The following is a 24,445-nucleotide window of genomic DNA, read 5'->3' on the forward strand; positions in this document are numbered from 1 at the left end:
TTCAAACATACGGACAGACGGACGGACGGACAGTCAGACGGACAGGGCTAAATCGACTCAGCTCGTCGCCCTGATCAAGAATATATATACTTTGTGGGGTCTGCCACGCCTCCTTCTGCCTGTTACATACAGTTTAACAAAACCATTATACCCTGATTTCCCATTTTCAATGGGTTCAGGGTATAAAAAGAAGTTCTATTAGTGCAGAAAATCTGCACGCCTTGCGAAGAAGGACGCGCATCCACTTAAATTTTACTTGACCTTCAACTTCGCCACCCATTTGTGTCATGATGCGGCATCTGTTGGCACCTGGGGACTGCTTAGTGCGGAACATTATTCTTGAATGAGCCCAAGCTTTACATTTATGGTCGCGACTCCGGTTAGGTGAGAATATGTAAACGGTAATATTAGCCACCTCAGAGCTCTAAACAAGATGTAATTGCGGGACAATTTTAGTCAGGGGTCTATTCCAGGGACCTGAAGAGAGACCCGCTTTGAGCACTTGTTCTATTGCACTTATACAAGTTTAACGCAGAAATCCCTCTCCGCTCTTCCCCACCTCCCCTCCTCCTGCGTTGAGAGGGTTGCAAATTGAGAGGGTAACTCAGGCGAAATCAAATCAAGTTATATATTTCCAAAAGGACAATCTCGCCGAATTAAGAAAAACAGTGTGTGTGTGAGAGAGAGAGAACATGGATACTAAGGTTGGAATTACTAGTCGGGCAGTGCACACAATTGGGACATATGTTTGGACTGCGCGGTATTGTGCATTGCCTACACATTTTCGATTTGTTTACTTGGCTTTATTTGACGCCGGGGAGAGGACCAGGCAATTGGCTTACGTTGAGTGCTGCGAAAGTCACTTTATAAGTGCTATTCTCTCGGGACGCAAAAAAAAGAGTCAACAAAAAACTAGAAACTGGACTGGAATTGCGCCTGACACTTTCTGAGAGAGAAGAGGGTCTCTCGCACTGCCGTGAACGTGCGTCTGTATATGATTGAATCTACGTCTCAATCATCGCTCGGGTGACATCGAATCACACATTGTCGTATTATGGCAAGTTAATGTTGATTATCCTATGGAATTACCCTCAGCCACATGGTAACCTCTGCGATTCATCCCGACCACTCATCGCATCCTGGCGCTTTGCATACTCCTCATCCTAGTCGTAACGAATTGATTCTGAATGGCTGCACGTGCCGCGTGTGGTTGCAGCGCCCCAATAAATATTCAGCAATGTGTTTTAGATGACTTTGTGGCGGGTAGAAGGCTGAGTGGAGTGAGGTGTGTAAGCTTGTGGTGGGATAAGCTATAGTGATAGAAGGGATGGAGTGGATGCTGTGGGTGCGGCTGCGGGTGTGGGTCTGCCGAACAAGTGCGCGTTGACCTTAGTCACCTCTCACTTGACAACAAACGCCGTCGGGATCTGCCGACCGTCATCCGTCGCACGTCGCTCGGAATTACAGTTATTGTGCACTGTGCACAGCTAATTTATGGCTTTTCGTAGCGCCAACGGCGACGTCGACGGCAATTCAAGCCTTGAGCAGCTGCCTCCTGGCATCCTTAGCCAAATAAAATGAATTATAGTCAAAGAGGAAGTGAGTACATTACAATCCGCTAGGACGCTGGCAATGCTGCGCTGCGGCTCTGCCTGCGATGGCAAGGAATGCCGCACCGGAATCCGAAAAGGAAGCTAGCTTTTGTGGTGGTCGTGTGTCAAGCATTGTGCCACAATTATGAACGCTGAAAACTACTTAGATACTTTTATTAGCCATCTCTCCTGCTCTGTGTTTTTAGGGCCAAAGACGCACCCATCATCGTGAATTTGGCACACGGATGCGGATAAGGAAACGGATTCGGAACTAAGTTGCATGACAGCAAGCATTGTGACACTCTCCCAGATCAAAGCTGGCAAACAAACAACTTTTCTGGGTTATACGATATACGATATGCGCACGATTCGAAACTGAAATCAAACATGCAAAATCATGCAAAAAACATGCAATCATGGTCAAGGAAATCAAAAAGGGATCCCCTTTTAGTTCTTGTATCTACGCTCTCCAACTGTGATACAAGCAGTCATTGTGCTCGCCGAAGTTTCTTAGTTTAAGAGCTACAAACATGAAGCTTCAATATTAAGAGTCAATATTATCTTACCGATTTATGGACGATACGCTGGGCACATTATCTTGTGAGCATATGCCTTCTGCCAGTAGCCGATCTCGTATCTCCCAAGCGAACATAGTCGGGTTCTCCCGCTTGTAGTTGGCGATAGCGTCAACGACTGGTGGCGTCGCGACCTTTGGCTTCGAGCCGCCTATGACGCCAGCCTTAAAGCTACCAGTTTCGTAATATCTGAAAAAGTAAGAGTGTAAAGGAAGTTTATCGATAGGCATTATAGATTAAAAGCGGGAACAATAACTTCTAATTGACTCAGAGACACCATTGTTTATTCTATTTGCATGCATACAAACACACAATACACATATAGACATGTAAAACTGGTATTCAAAAATAGACATATCTTAGAATAATAAAAGCAAAAAAAAAAGTTTTAAAAACTATTAATTTTTAACATAATTTTAGCATTTTTGATAAAATACTCAAAATTTTGTTGGCCACATTAATAGGTGTGCCTAACAGAATTAAAAAATAAAATGAGAGCGTCGATCTCAGAAGATATAAAAGCTAGAGACTTGAAATTTATTTTTCTATAAAAATGGATAACTATTACCGATATTTTAAGATCGATGAAAAACCTTATCAAAAGCTAGTTATTTTCTTATATCATCTGCACCTTTAGAGCTAGAGGACAAGCGGACAGACATACGGACGGACAAGGCCAAATCGACTCAGCTCGTCGCCCTGATCAAGAATATATATACTTTGTGGGGTCTGCCACGCCTGTTACATGCATTTTAACAAAACCATTATACCCGGATTTCCCATTTTCAATGGGTTCAGGGTATAAAAAAAAAGAATAAGGGAAGAGCCAAAATAGAATATAGGATAGAATTGAGAAATCACTACACAACATTGGCAACGAAAATGTATACCAATGCTTATGCCTGGGCATTGTGAGTGATTTCCCTAAGATAAGCTAATAGCAAACTTCTTATTTTAGGAAGAGAGAGCTCTAAGGAAAAAACGTGATAATATTTATTAGAATTAATACATAGAACATGAAACGCACTGAGCAAAGAATAATCCCTAGTGCACACAGGTAAATAAACGGACGATAGTGTCTAGTTGTTCGGGACAGAACCGAAAAATTTAGACGACCCAACAAAGAGGACGAATCAATATCACCACTAATCAATTTATGCAGAAAAACAATTTCTAAAATTGTTCTGCGATTGGTTAACGATGGAAGATCAATAAGCTGGAGCCTACTATGATAAGACGGTAATCGTAAATTACTGTCCCATCTAAGATCTCTTAAGGCAAAGAGAAGAAACTGTTTTTGGACCGAATCGATACGATCGTGATACAGTTTATGCTCCGGAGACCATACAACAGAGCAATACTTTAAGATAGGACGCACAAGCAAAGTAAATAAGACCAACGTTTAATAAAGCCCAGCACACTTTTGGCTTCATTAAGGATGGTAGAAATATGAAGATTAAAATTCAGTTCACAATCAAAGAACACCAAGATCTTTGACTGTATGGATGCGTCGTAAGCAAATATTGCTAATTTTATAATCAACAATCAGAGGAAGGGTACGACTGAAGGTCATTGTCATGCACTTTCAGCAATTTAAGTCCAGCTGGTTTGCCACACACCAAAGTTCAAATGCATTTAGGTCATCTTGAAGGTGATGATGTCCATTTTCACTGGAGTATGAAAGGTAAAGTTTTACATCATCAGCATACATAAATATAGTAGAATACGAGATACAACTAGGAAGGTCATTTATAAACAAGTAAGAAAGCTCTAGTCGAGACTGCTCGACTACGAGATCCCCTGAACCCTTCGAGCAACTGATATTTCAATAATAATTCGAACATACACACGCACACACACACACACACATACACAAACAAACACACGCACACACTCACATATACAGGCGATTGCGCTTGGGTTGCGCTGCAGTCTTGGCAGTATTATGAGAACTTATTTGTGGAATAATTTAATTTCTAGACGTACGATCGTAATGAAACTTTCAGAACGTAATCATGATGTATAAATGTATGTGTATACCGAAGCTCAAGTCTCTAGTATTTGATATACGACTTCTACAAAGATGAGGGTGAGGGGGTGGATATAGGGGCGGGGGGTAAATTTGAACAAAAACCGAAATTGTATAAAATACGTCTTAATTTATATTTACAATTTTGACACTCTAGCTATAATGATGAAGGAGATATAATTTTTTAACTGACTTTCGATAAGGTTTTTTATCGATAAAAAATATCGGAATGAGTTATCGTTTTTTATTGATAAACTCGATATGCGCGCGATATATACGGACATTGTAAAAAAAAGTTGAAGTCTCCAGCTCTTATATCTTCTGAGATCGACGCGTTCATACATACGGACAGACGGACGGACGGACGGACGGACAGACAGACGGACAGGGCCAAATCGACTCAGCTCGTCACCCTCATCAAGAAAATATATACTTTGTGGGGTCTGCCACGCCTCCTTCTGCCTGTTACATACATTTCAACAAAACCATTATACCCTGATTTCCCATTTTCAATGGGTTCAGGGTATAACAAGTAAGAAGACTCTAGTCGAGACTGCTCGACTAGGAGATACCCTGAACCCTCCAAGCTGATATTCTGATCATTCTGCACTTCTTTTATGCACGCACACATACATTTACATGCATCCACCCTCACACGCCCGCGCTCTGCTAACTGCGCAGTAAGCAGCGACTACGCTTGGTCTGCGCTGTAGTGTGGGCAATAGTATGAGAATTTTCTTGGTGAATAACTTCTTTTGTAAACATACGATCTTAATCTTTCAGGGCGTAATTATATGGTCAAAATGTGTGTACATTCCAAAGCACAAGTCTCTAGTACTTGAAATACGTTTTTTACAAATTGGGGGCGAAGGGGGCGTGGTATCCAAAATCTGTTGATTACAAAAAGTTTGTATATACACAGTAAATCTGAAATCAGCTGAATTTCAGCTCTCTAGCTCTTATATCTTCTGAGATCTCGGCGTTCATACGGACCGACGGACGGACGGATGGGCAGACGGACAGGGCTATATGACTCATCTCGTCGTGCTGATCAAGAATATATGGGGTTTGCGTTGGTTCCTTCTGCCTGTTACATATTTTTTCACAAAAACATTTTTCCCTGATTTCCTATTTTCGATGGGTTCAGGGTATAAGAATATTGTAGATTGAAAAATTACCGTTCCGATGAAGTAAACATAGTTACATAGTCGGTTTTTTTTTTCAACTGACAAGATTATGATAACCATAATATTTTATAGTGTCCCTTGGATGTTTTTGTAGAAAGGTAATTTATTAATCTACAATTCATTATCTGTTTTTTAATTGCAATTAATATTTCTATGAGTAGTATCTGTAAATTACCAAATCTCCGTATCCATTAAATATGGATACACAAAAAATCTGAAGTCTGTGAGTCTGATAATTCAAATTAGGCTGAAACAAAATAAAAAAAAAATAAAAACGAGTGTATGGTCCTCTGTCAGCAGTGACACCTTGATTAATGCAAGCATTTTGGAACGGAACCACCGATTTTACCATTTCAATTACAAACAATTTAAATGTCAGCCAACGTTTAGGTCGAGGATGCGAGCTGGAGGCTGACATATGAGTCGTGCATGGTCCTGCAGAGTCCTTGCACAGGGGCCATCCAGCCACATGTCCATGAGGCTGAAGAGATTTATTGGTCCTATATGCATGTCATGCTGTAGCTGCATCCGTCGCTCACCCACACTGCTCGCCATTCCTTAAAACGAGAATGTTTGTGCTGGCAGGTAGAGAGAAAGTGAGCTCCACATAATTAACCAAGCCATTCGGAATCACCTGTGCTTACATCGAGCTGCCGCAACAGCTGACTCGCCATTTTAGTCGGCATCTACAATGGGAATTCCCCGTGTAGGACAGACAGCCCATGTTTGCTATGAATGACTTCGGACTTCAATATGCCAGATAACCCAAACCCGGCGCTGCCTTTACACATACTCGACAATCTATGCATGAATGCATTAGTTTGACCCAGACAAGAGACTCAGCTGAGAGCCTTGAAATTTGGCTCATCTCATTATTTGAATGAAATATGCAGATATTGTTGATTTTAAACTTAAAACATTTGCCGTCGGATGTGACCGACTGCATTCATGCGTTCACTATGCATGAATAGTCCATTATCACCCTATCGAAACTTACGCGGGCATTCCCATAATTAGCTGAAAGGCACACTAAAGGCAGTTGACCCTCATTCACTTACCTGGACAATATCTTCGAGACGCAGCCATGGCTAACGCGCAGTTGACGCGATATGTCGCAAGGACGAACGCCGTTGTGTGCCAGCTCCACGATCCGCTGCCGGACTACATCGGGAAGGGGGCGTCCATTAACAAACACGCCTCCCAGCTGATTGACGCCGCCATGACCTGCAATGCAATTAAGTTTACCAGTAAGTAATCCTGGTACATACCGGCATCAAACATATAATAAAAATAAAATTGTGTCTTCCAATACGCAGTTAAGCATAATGCAAACCATAATTGGGCTTACAGTGGATTTGTTGACTCTCTTAGTCAAGATGCAGTCGCATCTTATATAGAATATATGTATATACATATATGCAGGATCTAAGTCTCGTTTCTGGATTTAGTCAATAAACATATGTATATTTGCCGATCACCGTTCATGGGTAGTTGAGTTCTTAAGCCGTTGCCTCAATGTCGCTCCGTCCGTTTCAGAGGATCTGAAGTGGACGATTGCTATAGTCGGTTACTAAAGCTATAGCCAGACAACTGCAGAACTACTTGACTTCAGCTCTAAAATACATTGATCACTTATGATATACGAAAAGGCATTACAGTTTAGGCAAAGGTAGGTCGGGTAGGGTATGCTTATATGAAGAAATATATTGATTACATCATACCCCCATCAAGGAGGACAGCTATGTAATGTGCAAGTTGGCCAGGGTATCTGGTATTCGATCACCTGCTAGTCTATACTATTACTTTAAAGAAGAGGTGGATTTCGCTTGCAGAAAGTCTCCTAATTATGCACGACTTTTGCTCGCCGAAGCAGACGAAGCGTTGCGGATGAGCAACACCACAGATGATCTGAGGAGAACTCTCCTAATGACAAACATGACAAACAGTCAAAACAAGGCGTAGGGATTAAAGAGGAGACAGTTGTATCTCAGAACAGCTCGATATCGGCAGTCTTCACACATCATTTATTTTCTTGCACTTAAATTTCGCACTTGATATGCCAGTTTTAATGAAGATCAAGAATTGTTGGGAAGAGCGTCAGACGCAGAAGCTCCATACGTTAAATGTCAGGGCTGGAGTCGACTAAGGTCCGTCTGATCGGACGGACATTCCGAACTCATGTATGAGCGCTACGATAGCTGAATACTAATGAGAGCAACAAATTGTCACATTTACACTTGAGCCCCCAAAAACCCCTCCCAAGAACGTTACAATCAAGCACGCACGGCGGCATATTGCTTGCTCCTCGTCCAGCGTATAACTTATAGGTAAATCTGATCTGACCCGATTTGGCATGATCACGAGGCAGTCGGAGTCAGAGGAAAAACAGTGAATTGAGAGCAGTAAATTTCAGTATTCCAGCGGTAAGGCGGTTAAGGAACTCGATCGAAACAAGATGCACGACAATACGTTCCCAATTTCAAGAATCAAGGAGAATTTTATTTAGAATTTCCGATATGCCAAATAGAAGGACTAAGTATTAATAATAGAGCTCCTGTTATACGGGATATAGAATTTTCAGCATTGTCAGCCTACTGGAATTACCAGGGCATTTGATAGTATTTAATATCTCCACATATCTATTAACAAAAAGACAATATGCTGAGAGGTTAATTCAAGAAATAAAATTCAGTCATTCTTTAAAGTAAAATCACAAATCTAACTGCTTCCGTATTGAAATTTTCGACCAAGCGAATCTAAAACGAATTTTAATGCTATGATTTCCTTCCGTCGGTTTGTTCGTTTATCCGTCTATCGCAAAAAAATCATTATCGAAAGATAATGTTATTTTACTATCGACATAAATATCTTTATTGGCGACATTTTTCTATTTGACTACGAGATCGCCAGAATCCTGCGAAGTGTTGTGTTGGGAACTATTATCTTGACTAGCTTTTCTAACAGGTGGATTTTAGCTATCAAACTCTTGGAATGTGATAATGGTTTATGTAATCGGTAGTCTTTGGAATACGGTTTTACTTTTGATAGATAAAAAAGACTTTTACAAATATGTATTAGACACTCGGTATTTTGTTATTTTGAAACCCAGAATGATTGATGCAGACACAGGCAGGAATAGGATGTCTCTTACTCGGGAACTGCTCATTCCTGTTCTATGGTTTATATTATATTCAGGCCTGACAGCCTTCGTCTATTGGACTCTGATTCAGTTTTTAGCTTTGGCAGTTCAGTTTCTATCGAGAATCGCTTCTTGAGTTGGAGAGCCTCAATTAAAACTCTGACAAATTATATAGTTCTGAATAATTTTTGTTGTCTCAGCATATAATTTGATATATTTATATAGAGACGGATATGTTTGTTGCTATCGCAATGCTTTTGTCTTTAGATACTATCTTCAGTCTCATTTCAGCCCAGCTCTGTTTTGGGAAAGCATAAAAGTTGTCCACGGTGAATAGCTTTGCTAATTCATTCTTCGTGTGCTTATAAAGGAAACACGAGTGCTGAAAGTAATATTCATTGCTCTAAAGACTTTCAGTGCGCAGTGGGCGAAATGTATCCGGAGCATTTCTTTTTTCGTTCTTTCGATAGTGGCGGTATCTCACTGGAGTAGTGTACGCTCTGCAACGGCTTGCGTGAGATCAAGAGAATCAGCTCGAGCAGGAGTCGTCATTCGATTTGCAGAATATCGCGCGAGTGCGTGAAGGACAAAAGGATCTTTGAGTGCCTTACTGACTGCCAAACTGCAACGGTAAATAATAAATGGTAAATGCGATTGTCATTTAATGAACTATTGACTATCAATGGGTCTCACAACTAAATAGATATTGTTTACTTAACAAGGGAGGACACAAGAGGGAAACAAAGTCATGTTAGGGAAACAGAGCCGCCAACCCTCGTCTCCTCACATTGTATAACTATTATACTACTTTATATACATATATCTTTCATTGTCTCTTTTATGCGTCAGTATTTTGTCCCTTTCGATCAGAATCAATCTTTGGGAGAAAGGGAATTCATACTATTATTTCCCTGCTCGATGGGAATGAATACAACGTCTGCGTATGAAATCCTGCCCAGATGAAGACAAGTTTAGGATATCACGATACTTTTCGCCAAATATGTTTCCCAGCGCTATAATACGATCGCTAATACGAAACTTTTGTCTCTTATTGAGTCATATAGAATGAAGAATACAATGCGTTATAGACGTGTATATTTTGACGCCAAAAAGCGGTCCGGCTGGCATACGTATAAACCCACTGAAAGGGTATTACCTAACTCTAAACTTGAGTCTCCAGAGAGAGTCGAAGAGTGGCAGGCAGATAAGAGCTTATGAATATGTACGTATATAGATAGATAGTTTTTTTTTAATTTTCGTATTTTATATACATGTGTAGTATTCCATCATGTTTTGATTGTAGCGATAGGCTGTGGAGAGATCCATGTTCTGCTGTTGGGAGTGCTATAGATGACTAGTTGACCCTCGGATATAACAGCGCTGATGTGTCGAAGGACTCTCAGCTCTATTTCTAATGCATGTGGGCAGGATTTACACTAAAGCACGACACTGACGAGATAACTTTGGGTATTCCCGCGCGCGATATGCCGAATAATGAGCCGGTAAGGGCGACGATAATGATAGCGAAAGCGATAACGATAACTATGGCGACAACGATACTGTTCATTCACATTAGATTTTCACAATCCGCTACTCCGGTTACGTGGCGTGGCGTTTGCTGCTGTATTTGTATCTAATTTTGTGCCTGGCTTTTAAATAAAAGGGAACCCCGAGCCAATTTCCTTTTTTCAGTTCTATTTTTTTGTGTGCTCTAAATTTTTGCGTCGCCGCCGCCGTCGTTGTCGTCGTTTGCTGTTGTACTTATTATAAATTTTGCATTTATTTTTGTCATTCTTTTTTGTTTTGTTTTTAGTGCCGTGAAATATTTCAAGCCATTTTTTCCGGACTGTTTGCGTTCAGTCGCTGAGATCCTGCGCACGTTTTGTTTCTTATCTGTATGCTTCTATGCGTGTGTACATGTCTGTGAGAGTGCAAAAGTGTGCGTATGTTCAGTACGTCAGCGACTGCAGCGTCTGCTTGAGTGTGCACTGCGTGCTGAGCGTGTCCTTGGTCCTTGTTTTGCCACCGCACCCGCCCAACCACATCGGCATGCGCATACTTCACGACTGCCCGACGCCGACTGCAGCGAACCAATGAAGACGAACCAACAGCCGAGAGACACAACCAGAGCGAAGCGTCATTCCCTTCCTATCCTACAACTGCGCTCTGCATACTGGATAATGTTACAATTGCTTTTGCTTCTGCTGCTGCTGCGGCTGCGAAAGCGACAGCGAATGCGGCCACTGCTGTGTGTTCATTAAAGGCAGTTGGGTGAGTGGGCTGCTACAAAAGTTGTGGTGGGCAATTGTCTTTCCCTTCTTTTGGATTGGCGTTAAGTATTTAAGCCCACGACTTATGGTCAGACACTACCACTTGGTGTGTCTATGTATGCTATAACAAAATATTATGTTTTTAATATAGTGCATCGCTATGTCTCCATTTATCCCGAAACCTGGATGGAGAAGCGGACATGCGTTAGTTCATTTTATTAAATTATGTCTTTTGATACAAGGAGACCCTGTGCCTTTAATACTATACGTGAAGTTCCATAAAAGTGGACTTCAATCGACATCAGATTTCTAAATAGACGTTAAAATTTCTTTTTAGTGCCCTTCATCTGTTACGTGATTACCCTGGCTCGACATCAAAGCAATTTTTGTATACAGAGCGCGATTTACTGTTACTGGCACGTAGTCAGAGCTGACAACCCACGCAAACATACCACACCACACTAGACCACGCCAAACACCACAACAGACAGAGCGAGCAAGAGCGAGTAAGAGAGGAAAATGCAGCAAGCACGAAGCCGATGCCCGCCAATCAGCACCAAGACCAAGATGTGCCTAGCGCCAATCACAGCGAACAGTTTACGTTTCTCGTTTTTACCACTTAAGCACTTGCCGCACTCTATGTTGTATTTCTTTATCTTTCCATCTCGCTTGCGCACCCAACGTTCACGCTTTCTTGTGATTGCTTGTTTGTGTTTCGTTTCTGTTTCTGTTTCTGTACTTATGCGTGCGTGTGCTTTGCATTTGTGTGTGTGCTTGGGGGCTGTGCGCTACACTAAAAATGATTGCCTTTTCGTATTCCATGAGCATATATGATGATGACATCAAGTTGTCACATAAAGACAAAGTAATTATGAGAGCGACAAATATATTACCAAACGGCATTCACGTTTATTCATAGCCATATCGACACATACATATGTATGTACACATATATGTCAGTCGATTCCTTTTCGTGATACTGATGTATATATTCCATATATATGCGTTCTCGCATAGTCCAGTTCTCTGTATATACACAGCCGTATCTCGAGACTGACATCTGTGCCTATCGAATGCGCGCTAGCACATTTGGTTCAAGTTTATATTCTGCGTTTGAAACTGGACGGACGAGGAGATCATTTAATACATATTTTGGAATATATAAATCAAACTGTAAATGGTCTCTAGCTCGATTAATGACTTGGGAGTTCTCGCTGCAGACTACGAATCGGCATTCCAGAAAGGCGATTATCGGGGAATCTTACATGGTTTTAGAGCCACAAATTCAACCAAATTGAAATTTGGTAAACTTTCAAACTAAAGACATCCCGATCCCAATGAAAAAGACTGTGGCTTTATGGCTCCAGCTGAGCTATGCCGCCTAGCAGTGTGATGGGATCGCTAATAGCCTGACCAGATGTTACCTCGCTTCGAATTCCCAATTGTGTGTTCAAATGTTATGAGATACACCGCAGACGTCCTTGTTGCCTCCCCCCATTTTTTGTGCTCATTTTGTTTTGACAAATCACTTTCAACTTATGTTTTGACTTTCGAGCAACACCGCTGGGGATTTCTTTTAATTACTATGGCTCTTTGCATCTGCCTTTACCTCGACTTCTACCTCCAGTTCTACTTCTACCTTCAGCTCTCCCTTAGCATTGCTTCTGCCATCAGCCTTGGTGCTGACTTCTGTTTTGCTTTTACAATTAAAGTCGAATGAAGTTCCCCACTGGGAGTTATCTATCCAAATCAAAACTGCAATTACAATAACCATTACATAATTTGCATAATTCGAAAACCGAATACATAGGAATATATTTACATATGTATATGCGTGTATATGCGTGTATATGCGTGTATGTATATATGAAGCACGCCTTGAGCACGCCTTTTTGGGTAACACTGCACCAGGTCTTTGATATGGATTCAAGTTTGGATTTGGGTAATTATACGATAAAAGTTCATAAACTTCATTGAATTTACCCTGGGATGCCCCAGCAGTCGTCAAAGACCGACTAACAGATGCCCTGAACCGCGTTCAATTCTGATGAACCATCGCAAAATGAGTAAAACGGACGGACGGATAGACGAACAGACGGGCGACTGACTGGGAATGTTGCCAACTCCAATTGACATGGCTTAAAGTTCAATAAGGTTTCTTGTTATTCACATCTTTCCCATTAGCAATAAGCTCAGGCGGAAGACATAGAATTGGAGAAGAATTCGATCCATTCCCATGTTGATTTCGTTTGAATAGGAAGGAAACCGGAATTGGGGTCTTGCGGCTTTTTAACTTGCACAAATGTGGCAACGAGTCAAGAGTAAAGTAAGATAAGTGAAGGCTGAACAGTGGAATGGAAAGATGGAAGAGGGAAGAGGGAAGAGGCAAGTGTTTTGCACTCGTGCGGTTATTAGCTTGGCCTTATTGTTGCCAACAGTAAAATGTGTTTATTTGTTCACTGTTCTCCTTATTCTTACACTCCTTTCCGCTCTTCTGCTGAAGCATGAAGTCCAAAATTGTAATGCACACTCATGGAGCTGAGAGTAGGTCTCTGGTCTCTGGCCAGAGGTCTGTCTCTGGTTGCTTGATAGCCATGTGAAGACTAAGAAAAATATTGCCCGCAACCCACAACCGGCGGATGCACAGTACAGATACAAATAAAGAGATTCAGATACAGATACCTGTAGAGCTGCAGGTGTATTTGCACAATTCAATACGAAAGCAGAGGATTAGAGAGAAAAAAACATTTCGATTCGGAATGAAAACCTGACAATTCCAGCGATCTGAAACTAAAAACGCCTTTTGTGGTCGAGCTCTGCGTTTTCTTCAATTAAACACATAAGTTACCTGAGACATTTTGAGCCTAACCACAAATGCGATTGACCGATTCCCTCACCTCACCGTACCTCACTTCAGATCAGCTGCGTCAATCAGATGCGGACCCTAGGGGTCTCAGTTAGTGTTGATTATTTGTCACGAGAGATAATCGATAGTCTACTTAAATGTGCCTGAGAATCTTGTCGACATTTACATACTGGCAGCACATGTGTCTATCCGTCAGTCAATGAGTATCAGGTGACAAGCTCACCTGCGAACCTTATATACCCTTACTTACCGTCGCCTGAAATGCTGCCCTGCGAGCTGTGCGAATCTTCTGAAATGCAAAGACGAAGAAGAAGAGATGAATTGTAATCATATTATTTTTTATATAACTATAATATATGTATGTATCTTATTGTATAAGAATTACGTTGCTCAAATTCAAATAGCTGACCAAGAAAGATGAAGTGGGCGTAGACATCTCATTTTCGGTCAGTTCTTAGAACGATGTTAAATGTTAAAATTCTTTTTCGTGTATGCCACAAAATTTTTTTTTGGTCTTCGGTGGTAGCATCAATAGGGTCCAAAATATTGCAGATTTCGAAAAATCACTACATCTTCATGCCCGCCCCTAATTATACGCTGAACCCATTGATTATGGGAAATCAGGGTATAATGGGTATGTAACAGGCAGAAGGAGGCGTGGCTGACCCCACAAAGTATATATATTCTTGATCAGGGCGACGAGCTGAGTCGATTTGGCCCTGTCCGTCTGTCTGTCCGTCCGTCCGTCCATCCGTCCGCCCGTCCGCCCGTCCGTCCGTCCGTCCGTCTGTCCGTATGTATGAACGCGTCGATCTCAGATAATAAAGGAGCTAGAGACTTCAACTTTTTTTAAAATGTCCGTATATATCGCGCGCATATCGAGTTTATCACTAAAAACGATAACTCATTCCGATTATTTCTTATCGATAAAAAACCTTATCGAAGATCACTTAAAAAATTATATCTCCTACATCTTTCAAGCTAGAGTCTCCAAATTTAAAATGTATATTAAGATTCATTTTATACAATTTCGGTTTTTGTTAAAACACACACCCCTAAATCCACCCCCTCACCCTCATCTTTGTAAATGTTGAATATCAAATACTAGAGACTTGTGCTTCGGTATACACATACATTCAATCATTATGATTACGTTCTGAAAGTTTCATTACGATCGTACGTCTAAAAATTAAATTATTCAACAAATAAGTTCTCCTAATATTGGCAACACTGCAGCGCAACCCAAGCGCTATCGCCTGTATATGTGAGAGTGTGTGTGTATGCGTGTATACATACATATGTATATGTATATGTATATGTATATGTATATGTATATGTATATGTATATGTATATGTATATGTATATGTATATGTATATGTATATGTATATGTATATGTATATGTATATGTATATGTATATGTATATGTATATGTATATGTATATGTATATGTATATGTATATGTATATGTATATGTATATGTATATGTATATGTATATGTATATGTATATGTATATGTATATATGTATATGTATATGTATATGTATATGTATATGTATATGTATATGTATATGTATATGTATATGTATATGTATATATATATGTATATGTATATGTATATGTCAGTATAGTTAATACCTGCATTATTTTGAGCATCATTCATGGCTGATATCCATTCCACATTCCCCTGTGAGTGAGGCAGAAAACTGCTACCAGATTCCTGTACGGCGGCAGTCGTGGACAGTCCTCTTACCAAGCCATTCGAGTATTCGTCATACTCTTGCACTGCAATTGCAAAGTGATACATTGGGATGAGGTAAGATGAGACGGGCAGGTGTGTACGACTAGGAGATACCCTGACACGCTCACACTGCTATGTAGACTTCTGATAACTCTATAACGATTTCAATCGAAGACACTCGTCTTTTGAGAATCGTCTATGTTATATAGAGCTTGTTAGGGAAAATGAAGGTTCTTTGTTAGGGCTGCATTTTAGATTTAGTTTCAATTGTGAGTTTCGTCCAGACTTCCAATCGACCAGTCTTTCGATCCATAGCGCATTCCAGTTGCAATTTTATTGCGCATTCCGTGACCAATTTTTTTTGTTTTATTTTTTCATTTAATTCGTAAATGAAAGCACAGCAGGAGAACAATGTGTCTATGGGTGCATGTACTCTACTCTTTTCGACCAGAATACTTGTCTTTCGGACGAGTGACTCTGCTTCCCAGTACCCCTGCCCTAGTTGCATGGTTAAGCTATTGTTCTTGAACAATATTTGTGCTCGAATTCCTTCAGTGGCCCTATATGTTCCTCCTCCTTTCACCTGACGCTCCTCAATGGACATCGAATTTTAGCTTTTCTTTCTCGCTCAGCTGAGGGCGGGTATATTCGGATTGTTTACTGTCTTGGCACTTGCGACTCGGAGCACAAGGGGCAGGTGGCTGGCGGATGGCTTTCATTTCTTTGAGACTGCAGAACTTTGAGTAAATAAAAGTCTGTTTCAACTTGAATCTGGGCCCAAGCAGTCGATAGTACTCGTCCTAAGCTTCCCTTACCTTTGCCATGGAGTTATTTCGAAACTTTGATATGTAAATGTAATCTTTTGTTTGCCTCGAATCGAATCGTATAATATAATCACACACACACCTAGAGAGAGATTGAGTGGTGGAGAGGGAGAGAAGAATCACATTGACCTATTGCATCTATTGCGAATATTGTTGCTGTTGTTGATTCTGATCAAATTGTTCATTCTGAAATCAGTTTAAATTTCATTAAAGAATTCATTTCATTTCTGCTCTCTAATCTACATATTTCCACCTTTATTTCTTTTTTCTCAGCCCCCGATCTTCCTTTCTCTATCTTGCGTGTCCCATTTCGTAAATATGCGTATTTGTGTGCATGTGGTACTATGTGTGCTCTTGTGTATGTGTAATGCGTATTTCTTGACTGAGTATGTGCTAGCCGTCCCCAATTCTCACACTCTATTTCACCCGCTTCAACTTACCCTTGGACTTGTCAGCCAACTGCGCTGAGGTATATATCTGCTGATGCTGATTCTGATTCTGATTCTGATGTGCTATGCTGTGCTGCTCGCCTGTCGCAGAATTTTGGAGTGCGTGCAAAGTTGCAGACGCGCTGCTCGTTTGCTGTGGGAGATGATGTTGCTGTTGATGCTGCTGTTGCTGCTGGTGCTGCTGTTGTTGGCTGCTGCATAGCGACAGAGGCTGAGCTTGTGATGGGGATTGGATAATATGGTGTTGGTGCATATGCTGATGCTGAGGCTGCGTCTCATGCTGATGTGGATGCAGATGTGGATGCGGATGCGAATGCGAATGCTGATGTACTTGGACCGGCGAAAGTGCCGCTAGCCCATGGCTAAGATGTGGCGACGTCTGCATTTCCATTATAAGCATATCCTTAATACCTGAAAAAGCGAATGAAGCAACGTTTTGTCATCAGTAACTCAGCCCTTGACCTTAGTCTCTTCATGATCTGCAGATCTGCTCAACTCCAATTCACTTTTGGACGGACAGACGCACCGACAGACGAAATGGCATTATCCTATATCCCACTGCAAGTGCCCAATCCATCTCTGGGATTGATTCATACTGGCCTAGCCGACGGCTGAGCGTACATCACTGGCTTCTGCTGTGCTGGCACCTGTGGAGTGTTGCATATCCCAGCATCTGCTGAATGTTCGGCCTAAGGCTAGAGCAACTTGTAGAGATATGGGTTCACATATATATACATACATACATATATATATTTTCATAATTATAAATAACTAGAAAAACTGTGCTCTATTTAGAGCGCTTGGTCGTCTAGACAGATGATGATGGAAATGCTTAGAACAGTTTACTGCCCATGATCAGCAACCAAAAACTCGAAATAAGAAACAACAAGTGCTCTAGCCGAGACTGCTTGGCTAGAAGATACCCTGAATATTGTCAGCTGATATTCTAATCATTCCACTTATTTTGAGCACACATAAAAAAAACATATGCAGTATAACTGCGCAGTTAGCAGCGAATGCGCTTGGGCTATGCTGCAGTGAAGGCAATATTATAAGAATTTATTTGTTGGATAATTGCTTTTTTAGACAGAAACTTTCAGAATATAATCATAATGTTTAATTGTGTGTATATTCTCTAGTTCTTGAAGTACGTTTGTTTGACATTTTGGGAGAAGGGGGTGTGGTATATAAATCTGTAAATTACAAAATCTCTCTATCAATTATCGATTTAATCATAATATCTATATCTATATCTATATCTATATCTATATCTATATCTATATCTATATCTATATCTATATCTATATCTATATCTATATCTATATCTATATCTATATCTATATCTATATCTATATCTATATCTATATCTATATCTATATCTATATCTATATCTATATCTATATCTATATCTATATCTATATCTATATCTATATCTATATCTATAGATATCTATCTATATCTATATCTATATCTATATCTAATCATCTAATCTAATCTAATCTATATCTATATCTATCTATATCTATATCTATATCTATATCTAGATCTATATCTAGCGAGAGCTAGAGCTAGAGCTAGAGCGAGAGAGAGCTATGAGAGCGAGAGCGAGAGCGAGAGCGATGAGCGAGAGCGAGAGCGAGAGCGAGAGCGAGAGCGAGAGCGAGAGCGAGAGCGAGAGCGAGAGCGAGAGCGAGAGCGAGAGCGAGAGCGAGAGCGAGAGCGAGAGCGAGAGCGAGAGAGAGCGAGAGCGAGAGCGAGAGCGAGAGCGAGAGCGAGAGCGAGAGCGAGAGCGAGAGCGAGAGCGAGAGCGAGAGCGAGAGCGAGAGCGAGAGCGAGAGCGAGAGCGAGAGCGAGAGCGAGAGCGAGAGCGAGAGCGAGAGCGAGAGCGAGAGCGAGAGCGAGAGCGAGAGCGAGAGCTAGAGCGAGAGCGAGAGCGAGAGCGAGAGCGAGAGCGAGAGCGAGAGCGAGAGCGAGAGCGAGAGCGAGAGCGAGAGCGAGAGCGAGAGCGAGAGCGAGAGCGAGAGCGAGAGCGAGAGCGAGAGCGAGAGCGAGAGCGAGAGCGAGAGCGAGAGCGAGAGCGAGAGCGAGAGCGAGAGCGAGAGCGAGAGCGAGAGCGAGAGCGAGAGCGAGAGCGAGAGCGAGAGCGAGCGAGAGCGAGAGCGAGAGCGAGAGCGAGAGCGAGAGCGAGAGCGAGAGCGAGAGCGAGAGCGAGAGCGAGAGCGAGAGCGAGAGCGAGAGCGAGAGCGAGAGCGAGAGCGAGAGCGAGAGCGAGAGCGAGAGCGAGAGCGAGAGCGAGAGCGAGAGCGAGAGCGAGAGCGAGAGCGAGAGCGAGAGCGAGAGCGAGAGCGAGAGCGAGAGCGAGAGCGAGAGCGAGAGCGAGAGCGAGAGCGATAGCGAGAGCGAGAGCGAGAGCGAGAGCGAGAGCTAGAGCTATGAGCTAGATCTATATCTAGATCGATATTCTATAGGCTATATCTATATCTATCGAGATCTATATCTATCTAGAGCGGAGAGCTATATCTATATCTAGATCGATAGCTAGATGCCTGATATCTATCATCTATATCTATATCTATATCTATATCTATATCTATCTATCATTCTCTCTCTCTCTCCCTCTCTCTCTCTCTCTCTCCCTCTCTCTCTCTCCCTCTATATGACTACCTCACTTTGGGAGATGCAACAATGTAAAGCCATAACGAAAATTGTCGCGCTCATTTCAGAGCAGCCGTTCTCCTAAATTTCCCGCTTTGTTCCTTGGTACGAGCACGAGCTATTCAAGTGCCTTCGGAATGGGCGCGCGCGGTCGGTCGTTTTATTCACTGCTCACCTGTTGTTTGTTAATTGACCTTTTTAGGACTCGCCCTCTTCTAGGGCCAAGTGCATGTGCATGCTACATTCGACTTTAGTGCTTGGTGTCTGGTGATTAGGGTTCGTCGATCGGGGCTCAAGGCTCCGTATCAGCCTGTCTATGTAGTAAAATATATTTCTATCACCTTCTCATATACTGAATGGTGGAAACATCTGTTTGCCGTGAGCTAAAAAATAGTGTTAACCTGCATAATTTAATATCCATCTGCCAACTTCTTCTTCATCATCGTCTACTTCTATGTTTTCCCATTTTATTTCTTTTAATTCAATTGTTGATTTGAATTTCAAGCCGAGATATCTATGTTTGTATAAAAGTAATTGAAGAATTTAACCATGAACCACACAGAAACTTATCAATTGCGAAGGCAACTTTGCCGGGTCTGTCTAAAGGTTGCGGGAAAATATTAAAACAAAAAAAATACAAAACAAAACAAAGCTAGCCAACTCCCAGCTCAAGACGATTTACAAAGTTCAAGTACAAGTGATCTAGTCGAAAGTTTAGGACTGCTTCTTCTGAAAAAAACGACAATCCACGACTAGAATATATACCATCCTCGTTCTGCATTTACTTGAGCCTCAAGAACTAAACTATGTACAACTCCAGATGCTATAAATTGGATTGCCAGAGATAAAGCTCTCTTTCTCTCTCATTCTCTAATTCGCTCATTGTTGCTGTTTTACTCTGACTCGTTTAGATCACATTTTGGCCGCGTAATACATTCAGTTGTTGAAAATAAAAGTGGGAAAATAGAAACGTTTTTTTCACATGAGTCGCGGCGCATGATGGTGGCGACAATGAAGATGACGACGACCTAGCGCAACACGAGGCATCTACATATATATGTATATACATATATATCGTGTATGCATACATACATATTTATATAAGCTTCACTAAGAAACGGGAAAACAAGCTCAAGGTCAGTAGCGTGGGTAAATTTTGCAGATAGCTCGGCTTCATGTACAAATACATCTATAGCGCTTACTGAGTGTGTGTATATGTATACATCAGTTGGGGCCATTAGGCATTAGCAGGAAGAAATGCACAGCTTAAGAACGGCTTTACTTTTGGGATAATAGGAATCACTTCCGAAACTTTCAACACATTTTAATTTGTTTAAATTAATTTACTTTATTTTTAATGGCTAGTTGGACATACCCGACTTGAGCCGCCGACCTTTTTCGAATTCGATATATTAAATATACTTTGTATCGAGCAGTATTCCAATAAAAATGCTTCTGGATAATTTGATGACAATTTTACTAACATTAGCAACTGTACCTGTTTCTTTATCTGCATATATCTAAATCGAATAGTATGTTTACATTTGCATCCACATATATCCGTTTATAAAATGCAGGTCGCACTAAAACTTTAATTAAAAATTTGTGTTCAAAGATTTCACTTTCGTACTTTTCGGGAAACGCGCAATTCAATTACTCACTGTTTTCAATTCATTTTACTTTAACTGAAGTTGAGGTTTAATTCAAATTATTCACTGTTCGGTACCTAAATTGACTCATATATCCACATTCTGAAAGAGAGAGTACTAACAGTAGAAGATATTTACAACCAGCGGTGATCGCGCCTTCTACCTGCCAGGTGGATCGTAGACCGCGCTTAAAGAGTTCTTAGGCGAAACTGTTTGGCTGTTGAATGTGAATGGTCGGCGGAAACAAGTCGAAGCCGCAGAGTTCACTAGCTACTCTCGACGTGAACATATGTACATATAAATTTACTTACACACGTGTGTGTGTGTGTGTGTGTGTGTGTGTGTGTGTGTGTGTGTGTGTGTGTGTGTGTGTGTGTGTGTGTGTGTGTGTGCGTGTGTGCGAAAACTAGCCTGTTGAGTGAGAGCTGCTTCGGCACTCCGTCCATATACAAGTGCATATTGGTAAGCATGTATGAGTGCATAAGCATTCGTCTGTCGTGTACGTGTGTGTGTTTTGAGCTGCTCTCTCAAAACCAGGCTTGAGCGCAAGAGACGACGACTCGTGGGGCTTTACGGTTGGTCGGCTTCGTTTTCACTCAAGCGGGTCGTCGACTAATCGGGAACGTTGGCTGTTGCTTTACCTGCTGCGCGAGCGATTTTGTTGTTGCTGTCGTAGTCGCTGTAGCTGTTGTTGTTTTGTTTATTATTTTATTGTGCTTACACGATCAACAGAGAGGCGCGATTTCCGAGCTTGTACACGCTTATGCACATTTATAAATGAGTGTTTTGTGTGTGCGTATGTGCGTATATGTGTGTATGGGGAGCTTAGAGAAATGCGTGTGTATATATAAGTAGACCAGTTAATACATATGTATATATATATATGTATAGCACGCCAAGCCCACCACAGACTCAGATACGTTGAGTATTCGCTTTTTCATGTATACACACACAACCAAACATATGTATGTACATATATACCAACCAAACATATGAGGGTATATTTGTGTAACTACTTATATATTTATATATATATATATATATCAAATATCTATATATTAATATACTTAATATATTGTTCACGAAAGCTGGGCTACGTTGATTTCACATCTCATATATAACACATACATACATATATTTAAATAGATGCATATGTCGGAGAACATTGTGAATTTTTCTTGATTGTGAGTACGACTATTACCAAAGCGAGGAACTAATATATTTTCATTCTGTTTCTTTTTATAGAGAGTGAACCCTCATTCGATATTATTTTGACTGACTTAATGAAGTCTAATTAGCTTCATTTGAATGTTAAATATCTACATATTTGTATTTGAGGTACCTGTAAGTATGTTGTAACTGCATATTCCTAGTAAAACGAAGGATGTATCAGTTTTAGATGTAAATCACTAATCTTAAATGCCAATGCATACTACTAATGCAAACTACTAAGTGCTAAATGTATTTATTTATTTTATTTAATTACTGTGACTCCAATAACATTTTAGTATCTACGTACATATAGAATACAGTATATGAATATGAATGGCTATCGAATCAAGTCTTGTAAGTACCGTATGTATATAAAATTTATTTATTAACAATAATACAGTACAACTCTCCGTACACATACACACGATCACCTACATATGTATGTACATACACATGCAAAGAGGCATCATATCGGTGTGTAACGAAATGTGCTGTGATATATGTATATATGTATGTATATCCGCTCTCTTCACACTCATTGAGCAGGTGTTGGCTCGCTAGCATAGATTGACAAGACGGCGCGTGCCAAGCAAACAGCGACTACCGTTGCACAAACCACAGCCGAAGGGTATGGGAGACAGAACAACAGAGCGACAGCAGGAGAGACAAAGAGAGGGAGCTTGAGACTGATCAGTGAACCATCTCCAACTTTTCTACACTACAATACATTTGTTCATTCCACGTAGTCCAACAATTAGCAAGGCCTACAAATGTAGGAAGTCGCAGCAGCAATACTCTAATAAGAGCATAATAAAACTGTATGTCTACCTTATTAGAACAGGAGGAGTTCAGTTTGTGAGAGCGGCACATTCAGCATGCGACTGTTATCGATGAAATTCGAATTCATCAAGTGCATAGCCGAAACAGCTTTCGCATACGATAGGAGACTATGATTATGGAGTCGGTTTCTCAAAAGGTCTCTAAGTTTATAAGGCGGGTTCTTTGTCCACGTTAAAAACGCAGCTGCTGGCTTGAGACTCAGGCAATATATAAAAGCATATATACATACATACATCCACACACACAGTGCTTGTCTATACATACATTCATACATCCGTTCGAGTTTGAGTTTGTTTTCCGTGATCTTTCATTTTTATAAGTGAAAACCTTTTTTATGCTACCCAAAACCCGCGCTTTCTATACAGAACACCTGTTTGATAGATAGAACCGTGACGCCGATCTGAAAAACCACCCCATGCATTCCCTATATAGTTCGCTTTACCCTCCTTATTCCATACTTCGTTTTTTTTTGCCTTTAATACGTGATACTAAAGTCTTCAAAGAGAGGGTCTGGGTTCAACGCTCGACTCAGGAGTACGAAACAACGACAGCAGTAAAATAAAGGAGAATGTTCAAGTTATTTAACAATCCTGTTTATATACATATGCATATATACATGTATACATATATGTGTACATAGATCTACCGTTATAAAAGATCTGTAATAGAGTCTAACGCTAAGAGGCAAACACACACGCAAATACATAGGCATAAACATACATTGCTGCAGTATGGGCTTACAATGGAAATTTAATTGTTTAATAACTTTTCTTGTCGATGGACTATCTTCATGAAACTTTCAAATAATGATTATAACAGTATTTGAAATACGCATTTTACAAATATGAGGGTGAGGGGTAAATTTTGACAAAACCCGAAATAATAAAACACATTTATAATACATATTTGAAATCTGGAGACTCTAGCTTTAAAGATGTAGTTTAAATGTCCGAATATAAAGCGCGCATATCGAGCTTATCTTGAAGAAATCGATAACTCATATGTGGGCTGTTTATATTGGGATTGGGACAAGAGAGAGAGAGAGAGAGAGAGAGAGAGAGAGAGAGAGAGAGAAGGAGAGGGAGAAAGTAATTCTGTACGATCGTACTGTACAATCAAAGCAGCTGATTACGACCAAACTTGCCTTTTTGCCTTTGACCAAGTGGATTGCCCTCGGTCTATGTACATATGTATGTATGTAAAGTACAGGCCCCACTACAACCCACTTCTGATTACTATTTACCGAATCACAGCCCATTGGGATATTTGAGCACTAGAATTAGTCAAAAAGTATTAAAGTATTTTATGTTTCAAATCAGAACAGACAATTCTCGTTTATCGAGATGTATACGTATGTATATGTGTGTATACTGTATACAGGTATGCACGTATGTACAATATACATACATACTTATATG

General features: G+C 40.8%; 1 protein-coding gene across 6 annotated transcripts in view; it reads right to left on the reverse strand.

Moving 5' to 3' along the window:
* Nucleotides 1–21,152, reverse strand: part of sv (paired box protein shaven) — a 178,661-nt gene extending 157,509 nt beyond the window's left edge. For 2 of the 6 annotated variants that reach the window (XR_016197212.1, XM_089262828.1), the window contains exons 1-6: nt 20,988–21,125; nt 16,663–17,082; nt 15,296–15,442; nt 13,909–13,947; nt 6,442–6,607; nt 2,159–2,356 (exon numbers count right to left, since the gene is read on the reverse strand). Coding sequence is in view for 5 of the 6 variants with exons in the window: in XM_089262828.1 (XP_089118954.1) it covers nt 2,159–2,356; nt 6,442–6,607; nt 13,909–13,947; nt 15,296–15,442; nt 16,663–17,071 (959 nt within the window). In the remaining variant the exon portion in view is untranslated. Of the gene's footprint in view, nt 1–2,158; nt 2,357–6,441; nt 6,608–9,793; nt 10,047–13,908; nt 13,948–15,295; nt 15,443–16,662; nt 17,083–19,501; nt 19,614–20,824; nt 20,916–20,987 lie in introns of those variants that run through there. The other 4 variants (XM_089262831.1, XM_089262829.1, XM_089262830.1 and 1 more) reach the window with 4 other exon arrangements.
* Nucleotides 21,153–24,445: the final 3,293 nt, after the last annotated feature.

This window comes from Drosophila navojoa, chromosome 6, assembly GCF_054131105.1.
Source record: "Drosophila navojoa isolate 15081-1374.11 chromosome 6, UAZ_NAV_1.0, whole genome shotgun sequence".
Classification (NCBI taxonomy): domain Eukaryota; kingdom Metazoa; phylum Arthropoda; class Insecta; order Diptera; family Drosophilidae; genus Drosophila; species Drosophila navojoa.